General features: G+C 42.4%; 1 protein-coding gene across 3 annotated transcripts in view; it reads left to right on the top strand.

The window, feature by feature from the left end:
• The window catches only part of LOC108163840 (putative neural-cadherin 2), a 116948-nt gene extending 108176 nt beyond the window's left edge, over positions 1 to 8772 (top strand). For all 3 annotated transcript variants that reach the window (XM_017299353.2, XM_033393951.1, XM_017299354.2), the window contains 3 exons: positions 6423 to 6653; positions 6741 to 6914; positions 6979 to 8772. In XM_017299353.2, coding sequence (XP_017154842.1) covers positions 6423 to 6653; positions 6741 to 6914; positions 6979 to 7274 — 701 coding nt within the window. In that variant the 3' untranslated portion in view covers positions 7275 to 8772. The remainder of the gene's footprint in view (positions 1 to 6422; positions 6654 to 6740; positions 6915 to 6978) is intronic.
• Positions 8773 to 11440: the final 2668 nt, after the last annotated feature.

The raw sequence follows: 11440 nt of genomic DNA on the forward strand, positions 1-11440 counted from the left end.
CACAATTGTGGGGCTCTCCCTTCTTCTTGGCGGCGCAAAGCGGCTTCCAAATTTCCCGTTCGTGTGTGTCTCAATTAAGCGGCTTAAACAGCGGGCATTCTTGGTCCCCCAGCGAGGGACTGTCCTGCCATTCGACTGTTCTTTGGCCGTGTTTCTGCTCTCCCCATCCTAATGCAATTTTCAGTGGGTTCCAGAGGCTCCACATAAAAAAAACACTCACATGAATGTGCAAAACCCCCTACGACACTGACATCTGTTTGGACAGTGGGAGAAGGACCTCTCTCTCTCTCTCTGGACGAGGGCTAACGAGGGTTATGTGGCCGGGGCCCCTTGCATTTTCAACAACACAAAGTGCCAGCAGAGGCGAATATTTTTTACTGCTTTCAGACAAGGGCAATTTGTTGGATTAGCTTAAAAATAAATGGGGTGAACATATTTTTTAGCGGCTAATTAATGCCAGAGAAATGGCTGAAGTTTTCACACTGTGTTTTATCTTTTGGTTTAAACGAATAAATGGAAAGAGACTCGGAGCTTCAAGAAGATACAAACACTCTCTTATTTTTTAGTGAAATATATAAATAAATAATTTTAAAAAATACCACTTCTTGGTAGAGGAAGGAATAAATATATAATAAAATCACTTAAAACACTTTTCCACAGATTAATCAAATTCAAGAAAAACCTATGAAATATTTTCTCCATCTCGTGGCACTTTCCCTCCAGTTAATTCCCAATTCCAATCGGATTCCACGCTTTGGGTCTTTGGCCAGTGGGCACTGCCATTTTGGCCATTTATAACCCCTGCCTAAGCCAATTTGTGCCATTTTATTGCTTACTTTTTCAAAACACACACACACACACAGAAAAAATAGAATAAAATTTCAACAAAATTCTGGCACTTAATGGATTTCCCAAACGAGTGTTAAGTGGCTTTGGCCATTTGGTTATTTTTCGGTTTTTCTGTTTTTCAGCTTTGCTCCAGTCCAGGCTCTCTCTGGGCCGCTCTCCTCTCCTCTCCCCCTCTCCCCTTCTCGTTTTGGCCATGCAAATGCGTTTTCTCGTACGCATTGCGCGACAATCTATTTTCGTTTCGCCGGCTCGTCTGGGATTTGAAAGGATTTTCAATTAGCGCGTACATTTCTCCCCTCCCCTACCCTACCCACCCGATCTCTGCTCCGCTGTAGGCAATTTATTTTTGGCCATATTTAAAAGTGACGCTGATTTATCCGTATCCCTGTGCCTGTGCCTGTGCAGGCCCCACTCTAATGGGTCCAAAACGTAGTCCTGCTCTGAAATTGCAGTGTAACAAAAGCGGAACCTTAAGCTAATTAGACGCTGCTAAGCCAGATAATTATCCAGTTGCCTGCGGGGCCCACCAGAAGATGCTCCGCAAGCAATGGGAGATGCCCGGGAGTGGCCATAAAACCGCTAAACCGCAAAATAGGCGCAATAAATAAGCGACGGGGCACAAAAATACACTCCAGCGTACTCTCCACTCTCCACTCTCTACTCTGTTCTCTGTACTTTTCCCCCCACTTGCCCGCTTTATGATGTGCAAAATTTTTCAAGAACCCAAACCATAAAATCCTTCCAGGGGGTAATAGGAGCCCTTTTTCAGTCACAGCCCGGAACGCCTCTCTCTATCTATCTATCAATCTTTCAGATGATTTCTGGGGTCCATAGCTCCTATAGTTCTCCCAGGATATCGCAAGTTTTACTTCTCAAAGTCGTTGCTTACTTTCTTGGTTCTTTGTTGTTGTTGAATTCCCATTTTCGTGCTGTTTCTTGTTGCCTTTAAGTGGCGTGAAGATGAAAAACAAACTAAATAATTATCCAACATTATTTACAGTCAACGCTTTTTCATGTCCTGTCCTCCTGTCCTCCTGTCACCCCGTGTACTTTGCTCCCTGTTCCTCTCCCGTTCTTGCAGCCGTGTAATCTGTGAATCGCTGAACTGTACTTTAGCATAAACTTTCGAGTGGAAGAGCCACTACAAAAACCTGCTTGTTTGCACAAAACCCATCCCGATGGCACTTTTGATGAGCCCCTCCTCCCACCGGCCTGGTCAGCAGGTTCAGGGTTCAAGATACGAGTATTCCCTGCATTCCTTGGGTCCGTCCGTGGCTCCATAGTTGAGGGCAAACAAAGGCTGTTAAAGAGCTCTCCTTTCCGCTTTTGTTCTGTTCTGCTCTGCCAACAGTACAGGATATTCTTGCCTTTTGGCTTTTATTTTTGTTTTTTTATATGTAGGTTAGTAGATTTTGTTGCCTGTAGTTTTTCGGCTTGTGGGTCTCTCTAATGTTGATTAAAGGTTGATGAATGAACAGTTGGCTCGGGGTCGCTTAAGAATATTGTGAAATGTATGCAAGGGAATCAGCCATTAAAATCGGTTTTCGGTGCAAAGGGAAATCCCCTTTTTAATTTGCCACAAAAATTGGATATTTTGAATATTTGTGGGTATTGTTTGCAATGGAATTAAATTAGATTTAATGGCATTAGAAGGACATTAGGTTTTATTTATTGAGTAAATAAATGCTGGGATTATCGAATATGTGTTGTAAAATGAATAAATACATTTGTATCTTTGTTTTTGTGTAAAACTCACCCTTCCCTGCCAAGCCACACTGGAAGAGAGAGAGAGAGGGAGCGAGTCAGAGATTTAATTAAATTTCAAGAATATTTCCAACTCCCTTCGGCAGCTTCTGTTCGGTTATTTCTTAACTAATTAAAAACGGATTCAACTTATAATTAATCCCAAAGAATGACATTCCTTCGATTCGCATAACTTTCCAAACAGATTTGGTCAGCCTTTGGCTTTGGCTCTCCCCCTCGCTTTTAAGGCGAATCATTGATGGGGCTGGTGGGTGGGGAGGTGGGGTGGGGAGGGGAGGGGAACACCCCATTAAAAGCAAAACTTGTGTGGCAAGATAATTTAGAAAGTTTTGTCGCTCCTTTCTGCGGTGGGAGGACACAATTTAATGCACTTCAAGCTTCATGCCACGGCCAAGAACTGGCAATGAACTATTTTCGGTTTTTGGGGTTTTCCGGGCGTGTTGCAACTTTATGTTGTAATTGTTGCATTAAACTTGGGACGACAGAAGCGCCCCAAGGGAAACGCCTTGGGCTCCGAAGTGGCCAAGACAAAAACGAGTCGAGAGGGGCACACGGCACCCATTGACAGCCATTTGCCATCTAAGCGGATTACGCTTACAGGCCAAAAACATTCGACATTCCACATTCCAAATGCACATTTCTAGTGCTGCCAGAAGTCCAACTTCAAGTCGTTCCACCATGAAAACTTGTTAAGTTCTGCCCTCCTCTCTCTCTCTCTCTTTGGCTCTCGGCTTGCCTTTTTCCTTGAGTTTCCTTAAGTAGCATAAAGTTATTAATAAGTTTCTCTCGGCTCCAGCCACTGGAACATATTCTCGGGACTGCGAATCCTCTGAACTGGGTCTCTTGAACCATCACTCTCTGTGTTTGTCGTGTAAACAGGACCAACAAAAAAAAATAAGAAAGCGAGTGGGGGGCAGGAAAGATGGTTTTGGGGCATGGGTTCTGTTCTCTTGAGTCGACATGCATTTTATCATTTGCGCTTCAGTTGACAGGAATATTAACTTGGCTCTGGCTCTGGCACTGTGGGGTTAAGCAAACAGCCAAGTAAAAATAATTAAAACTCTGTCTCAAATGACAGGATGTTGCTTTTTCGTACCACATTTCTTCGAGGCTAAAAGGCTAAGACTGGATTCATTAGTTGCCAAATAACTGCCAACCGACGATCCCCAAAAACGACAAAAACACATGCAACAAAGTCCATTTTTTAAAACTAAAATACTAGTATTTTTTTAAGCTTAATTCTTGGAATTGTTGAAGGAGCTTTACTGTGATTTTCCTTTGAGAAAAGCTATTTCTCACAGCCAATTACACAGAAATGTACATTTCATAATGTCCAACCAAAAACATCAGCAAAATATTAATTACATCACGAACTGGAGACCAATTAAATGCGTTCCCTCTCATATTTATCAGTTTAGAACCTGCGCTCCACTTCCCCCCTCTCCATTTTGTAAGTGTGCAAATGCAGGAAACGGCAAAAAGAATAACATTTTTCCCTACATTTAATTACCTTCATTAAATGTAAATGGAGTTGTTGTTATGGGGCCCTGACAGTTAACAGACACCCCAAACACGGACTGACAGTCACAGCAGCAGTACCCACTGTACTGGGTATTTGCTGCACACTTTTTGCTCCTCTTTTTTTTTGGAAAGCAGGGACAACGTTGGGAAGAAAAATAGAGAGACTTTAATGAGGAGCAGACAGGATGGTTGGCGGAGAGTAGATAATGTAAATTAAATGAGAACTGTAAAGAGCAGGATAGTTATTAAATGGAAAGATACTTTTAGTTCAGGTAGAGATTTCAAAGTGCAAGTTGGCAGTGGGAAAAAGAGATGGATATTATTCGCTTTAAGGACAGGATCCTCAATAAAATTGGCATAGAGTGCGGGTTGTCTCTTTTCCCACTTACCCATAAACGCACGAAACGCACGAAATGATTTCCAATAAGAGCACAATTTTTAAGCATATTTATTTAAGGTGAGGCGTTAGTGGGCGGAAGTCCGTGTGAATACACCAAACAGGAGACAGTCAGATCAGCACTATTGGGAAGGCCTCACCGTATCACGAACTTAACTTGGAAAGAGAGCACTCTCTCCTTTTTGATTCTCTTCCTCACTGCATCCCACTACTACTCTCCATTAAAGGGAGTGGGGAAGGGACGAAACTTGAAGAATTTTTAAGCACGCACACAAACACACACACATTGCTAGAACTCACGGGATCAAACGCAAAAAAATGTCGAGACAACGAAAAAATAGCACATTCCAGATTTTTACACATAAAAAAAACGAATTTATGCAAAAGTATTATGTTTAACAACATACATACATATACATCAAACATTGCACATATAAAATACATATTTTTTGCACTTTTCCTTCGTAGATCTGAATTTTTGCCGCCATTTTGCCTCCTTCTGCGCCCCCGCCCTTTTCCAAACACTTCTCTTGCACTAAAACACATTTAATTTGTACATTTATATATGCACTGCGCTGAACTTCATTTCACACACCAGCGCGACATTTTTCCCGATGGATTTTCACCATTTTCCAGATTTTCTCGAATTTAAACGCGGAGCTGACTTACGAACGCGCGCTTTGACCGGTTGAAAAAATTTGAGTGAGAACGCTACAAATTCGTTCATTCTTTGATCTCTCATTCTGCTGCCAAGGGCTTACCCAGTATTTCGCGAAGGGGGTCAGTGATTGTTATGCGTTTGATGAAGATGTTACATGCGTTTAGAAAGATTGATTCATATCAAATCAATTAAGCAGAAACCTTTTTATTTCAATATGCAGCGAATATTAAACTCTAATATGTTTTCCACTAACAAGCACGCTGAAGGGGCGGCCAGTTAACCCCCTTCTGGTACCTGGGTACGCCCATGCCTGCTACGCTACTCTTCCTAATTGTCCTCTCTCCTCCCACGCTCTCTGCAGCTGCTTAAGCTCAGGACGAAAATGCACAAGGTGGTCCGCTCTCGCAACGCGCTCTCTTCTCACGACACCTTTTTCTCAGTGCAACAGCAAACTTGGTGTTTCTCTCTCTCTCACCAACAAGCGCTCTCAGTAGTGCGGAGCGTAAATAGACCCGAACAGAGCTAGCGGAGCACCTTGAATAATTTCAACATGCTCCTTGTCGTTTGCCGCTGCTACTGAAAAAAGTGATCAAAAGAGTGTGGGAGTGCGAGTGAGATGGTGAGACTAGTGAGTGAGTTACAGTGCGCGGTGAAGGTGCAGCGTATGGTGAAAAGACTTAATTTTATTAAATTAACTGATCTCTCTTTGCAGTAGCAGAGAAAGAAGTTTTAAAATCTAAAATGTGTTATTGTTCCGTCGTCTCGGTTTTATTTTCGTTTCGTTTTTGCAAAAGAAGCTGGAGAGAGAGTACGAGAGAGAGCAATAAGGAAGAGAAGCAAGAGATCAAAGAATAAACGAATTTGCAGCGCTCTCACTTTCATCACTTCATAAATCGGCTCCGCGCTTAAATTCGAGAAAATTCGGAAAATGGTGAAAATCCATCGGGAAAATGTTCCGCTGCAGCGCGCTGTGTCGTTTCTTTTTTCTACATACATATACAAAGCACACCTCTCTGAGCGAGTAGTCGCAATGGTAGAGGCAGGGGATAATACAAAACTGCAAAATGGAATAAAGGCAACGGAAAAGAGCACTGCGAACAATTTTGTAGAGCTCATCTCAGAATAAACTGAAAATAATACTTGGATCCGACATGTACTTTTAAATTGTTGTACCTCTCGTATGCACTTATGAAAACACGTAATATTAAATAACGTTCCGTTTGCTTTCAGTTCTGGCCCTGATCTTTGTACTGTACTCTCGGAAACGAAAAACGACCAAAAAGAAGAAGCGCTCTGGACCGGAGAAGGATGTGCGCGAAACGGTAATCAGCTACGAGGACGAGGGCGGGGGCGAGGATGATATGACGGCCTTCGATATAACGCCACTGCAAATACCAATCAGCGCCCAAGGTGGCGGCTCCATGCCGCCGGACATTGCCGCCTGCAAGATGCCCATCATCTGTGAGTAAACAGCCGCGATGTGGCGTGTGGCGTGTGGCGTGTGTCGTCGTGCCCTAGTAATTGTGGTAATGTTTGTCTTGGGTGTAGATCCTGTGATGACACTGCTGCCGCCCGGCCAGGAGCTGAATGTGGCCTATCTGATGGAGGAGCGGAAGCAGCGCATCGACAAGGATCCCAATGCCCCGCCCTTCGATGACCTGCGGAACTTCACCTTCGAGGGGAGTGGCAGCATAGCAGAGTCCCTCAGCTCGTTGGCCTCAGGTATTGCCCCCTGCCCCTCCATAAGGAGACCTCTAATGCAGCCCTTGTTCCCTCTGTTCTGCAGGCACTGATGATGAGAATCAAGACTTTAACTATTTACAAAATTGGGGTCCACGTTTCAATGCGCTCGCCGCCATGTACGTGCACGATAAGGCGAAAGCCAAGCAGCCCCCCACGGACGGGGCAGCAGCAGCAACACCAACACCAACATCATCATCAAAAGGAGCAGCGGCAGCAGCTGCAGGAGGAGCAGTATCCTTGCCGGCGGACAGCGGTGTCCTCGCTGTGGTTGCAACGGGCAGCGGTGCCGGGCCCGGCGGTGGCTGCCCCAAGCCAGATGCCGACAAAGTTGTATTATAAAAATAAATAGTTAAGTTGTAGTTAAACCGATGTTTCAGCTGTAAGCATTATGGCCATATGCCATGCCATTATCCGGCAGGAGGGGGTGGGGAGGGGAGGGCACACTCTCCAACCGAAAATATGTTTTGTGTATTCGTATCGTCTGGCTAGGATTACAATTGAATGTATTATAGATATATATAAACGGATATATTTGTGGTTTAACTGTGAAATTTAAGACTAATATAAGCTGATAACTGTTCTAACGAATAAGCTATATAGAAGGGTGTATATCCGATTTCTATTCCTACTAAAAGTATACTTCTTTCAAGTTTCTGTGTTTTGTGTGTCCCTCATTTCGATTTACTTTTTGGAAGCACTATGATTATAATGGATACCACTACTGAATGCCCTATCTTTCAGACTCTTCCACTTTTAAGGACCAACTTGTATTGCATTTATGATTCTGGGTAATTCTCTTGCAAAAATATTTGCCAATTTTTAGTAGAACTTATATTACTTTCTTCAAGGTTCTACCCTCTTCTGTCTTGACTTTATTTCAACCCTAAGGATATCTGTTTAGGTCCCACTGTTATGTATCTTCCTCTCTGTACATTCTTTCCATATTCTTCTCAATGATTTTCTATCGAACCAACTAAGAAATCAAAGAAATTCAAGCGAAAAACACTACGAATATATAAGTACATTAAGCCTACTAAAAGAGTTTATAAAACTTGAAAAATACTAGTTAAAGACCCTGTATAAATACGGCGTTGGCTCTCTAGCACGTAAGCCGAACCGAAAACCAGACCCCCGCCGTACGCCGGGGAAACAGTGCAACTTTTCGGTGCCACCGTTTGGGGAACGTGTCCGATTGCCTACCAGGTAGCACCTGAAGCGGAGCCCACACCGGCGGACACCCACACGTGGCCGCAAAAGTTTCCGGAACAAAGGGGGAAAAAAAACACCGAGGGAAAAAACGGATGCAACTTTTGGCTGGAATTTCAAAAACTAAATGAGGGGGAAAAAAAAACTGGATGAATGTAACATAATTTTGTACATATTAAATTCTGTAATTGTATGATTAAATTAAATTCAAGGCAATTAAAGCGAAAACCAACTAATAGACTAATTAAACTACAATTAAACATAAATTTAATTACCCAAAAAACAGAAAAACAGAAAACGAGTGTTGATCAAACAAATTTCATATTTCTGCATTTACTAGCCAATACACTAGATAGATTCTATTCCCCGAAAAGAAACAACAACAACAACAACAACGGAATCCAAAACAGAAAACGGAAACACAAAAATATTGAATATAATAATATTGTAATATGTATTAAATTATGAGTCATATGCAACAACAACAAAAACAAAAACGAAAAAAAAAAACAAAAAAGAAAAGGTTTAATTAAATTTACGTTAGTTAATGGACAATTTGTTAGTAGTTAGAATTTAAGAATACTTTTTAAAAAATCAATAAAGCCCCAAAACAAACAAAAAAATACCACAACGAATGGGTTGCTCTTTTCTATGAGTTTTCAATGAATTTTCTATGAATTTTCCATCAATTTTGGATGTTGGCCAATCAGGCAATCCGCTTGTTGACACTGCCTAATGATCCTTGGTTGTGTTTTTCGCATTCTCTCTGCTTCCTGGGCAGACATTCTGGCATTCTTCGACCGTAATGCCCCGTTAAGTCCCCGGGAAAGGTGTCGGCATGGAAGAGAACCAACTTTCAACGCCTGAAGGACCAACGAAGCGTTTGACAGGGGAACAGGCATTGCCTTTTACAAAAACCATAAGCTGTCGGATGCTGCGGTGCGATGCGGTGCGGACCAGAACCATTTCTTCTAGGCCATAAAATGGCTGAGCAACGACCTTTGAAATTTTTGTTCGGTTCAGGTTACTGCTGCTGGGGCCGCTCCTCCTACATAATAAATGATGCAGCTTTTGAGCCATCGATACTTAAACGAAGGAAAGCCTTGAATTAATGCCAGATATTAGTTGACGGCAGTTAAACAGGGTCCACAAGGGCCAAGCTGAATATTAGAGGGATTGAAATTGACGGCTAATCAGGCCCTGTCCGCAATCGGCATTCAGGCAAACACGCGGCAAGTCAATTAGTGGCATTAACACCGATTCCCGACCAGCGGCCATGGATGCCAAGGGCTGCCACCCCGCACGCACACACTCGTGCATGCATGCCCCGCACAGATGGATGGGGCAACATGGCTACATGCCATAAGCATCGAATCATAACTCGAAGGACTGGCACGCACACTCCGGCCCACTCGATGCACTTGAAAGGGTGGGGGTTGGGGCTCCACAAAAGGAACTACTTTCAGGGCTGGCCAGAGAGTGGGAGAGAGAGCTGTTAATTTACTTTAACGACTAGTAGCTGCAACAACAGCAAAAAGTCAGAACAATGGAGTCTGTCGGTACTGGGATTTATGCTCTGTTTGCTGGGGGACTTGAAGCTGATCTTTAGGGTTTTGCTAATGAAGAACCTGTAATCTTTATGGGATAAGGAACATTATATACTCGTTGCTTTCTTCTCAACGAGTAGCGTGTGGTACTTGAAACCTTCTTGACTGGATTCGAAGGCAGCCTAAGACCCTAAGAAGTGGACTCTGAATCATTGAATTTATCCGCATTAGACTGGGCTTATATCCTTCCTCCCTTCAGAGAACATTCAGAGAAACTCCCTTCGTACTTAGCTCCAAGGACTCTCCTTTAGACAGCCACCAAATAATTGGTGATTCCTTTCCCTTTAAACAGTATCCCGAAAGTCAACATAGAGCCCACACTTAAATATTAATATTCCCTCCCGAAAATCCCCTGAAAAAGATACCTAATTTATGTTGGAATATTTTAATAATATTATTGACTTTCATGCCGGAAATGTAAATGCAGTTTTGGTATTGCCCTCCATCCGAACCGTTGGGTTCTCTGCTGTTGGCCTTCCACCCCACCCCGACCCATGACCTGCCCTGCCCTGCGGGGGCGGCCCTCCAGTTAGTCAAATTTTATGCTAATTACAGAGATTCTCGCCCGATTTGCACCATGAGCTTGCAGTTCTCTAAATTATTAAAAATCATGCAATTTATTTAATTATTTCTATCCCCCACATTCTTCCGCACCCGCTCTTTGTTTCGGAATAAAAAATCTTCATGGATTAGTGCTGTCGCTTCCACGCAGATTCATTTTTCCAGCCTTTTTCATAAGCTCCACTCCTCTCCTCTCCGCTCCGCTCCGATTTGCATTTGTTTTGTGAATTTTCCATTTTCATTCCCCGGGCCGTTACTTAGCGAAAATGGCCAACAACATTAGCCCCGATGTTTGTTATTATTTTTAATTGATTTTTGGTCTACTGAGGGGGCGTTTTCCGCTGTACAATGGACTTATAGCGAGTGCATAGCAGGGAAATGGACACGGAAAATGGCCAAAAATGCGCAAGGCATTAAAATTAACCTACGGAAATTAAAATTCATTGAAATTTTAAATAGATGATCACATTAGCATCAAGTTTTACTTGCACGTGGCTACTTTGGGGATCCACTTTTAGAAAAGGTGAGAGGAATGGAAATCAAATGATGGGTTTATCCAGGGGAAATTCATATTACAGAAAATATAAGAAAAGCCCATTTTCTGTGGAGGAAAATTAACAGAAATTACAATGAAATTCAGTAAATTTTTTTACTTCTGGATTAATCATTTATATTGTATATTTTTTCATTTTCTAAATATTTTCCAAGTTCTATGTCAGTGAGCCCACAGATGATTATATGTAGAAGCGAGCATTTCACAGAGAGCAGGTTGCTCAGTGGCGCCATCTACTCTACATGTTGTAAACTATGCCAGCGCTCCTTTTTTACATTCATCTAAAGTCAACTGCGCCATTTCAGTGTGTACACGCTGCTATTCCCTGAAATATTATTTGAAATGAATCGTTGCAGAAATCATTAGTTTTTTTTTTGAAAACTTAATCTCTATAAATATCTACAGAGGAGCTTAAGGAGGAGGGGGCATTTAGATACCAAAATATACAAGATTTGTATGAGAACTGTACGAAAGCGGCATCCAAGTAATATTCATATTTCTTAAGAGTTTTGAGCCAATAATCTTGTACACATTCTTACATCTTAGAAACGATCCTAATTACAGGGCCCTGTATATGA

Source organism: Drosophila miranda, chromosome 4 (genome assembly GCF_003369915.1).
Source record: "Drosophila miranda strain MSH22 chromosome 4, D.miranda_PacBio2.1, whole genome shotgun sequence".
Taxonomy (NCBI): Eukaryota; Metazoa; Arthropoda; class Insecta; order Diptera; family Drosophilidae; genus Drosophila; species Drosophila miranda.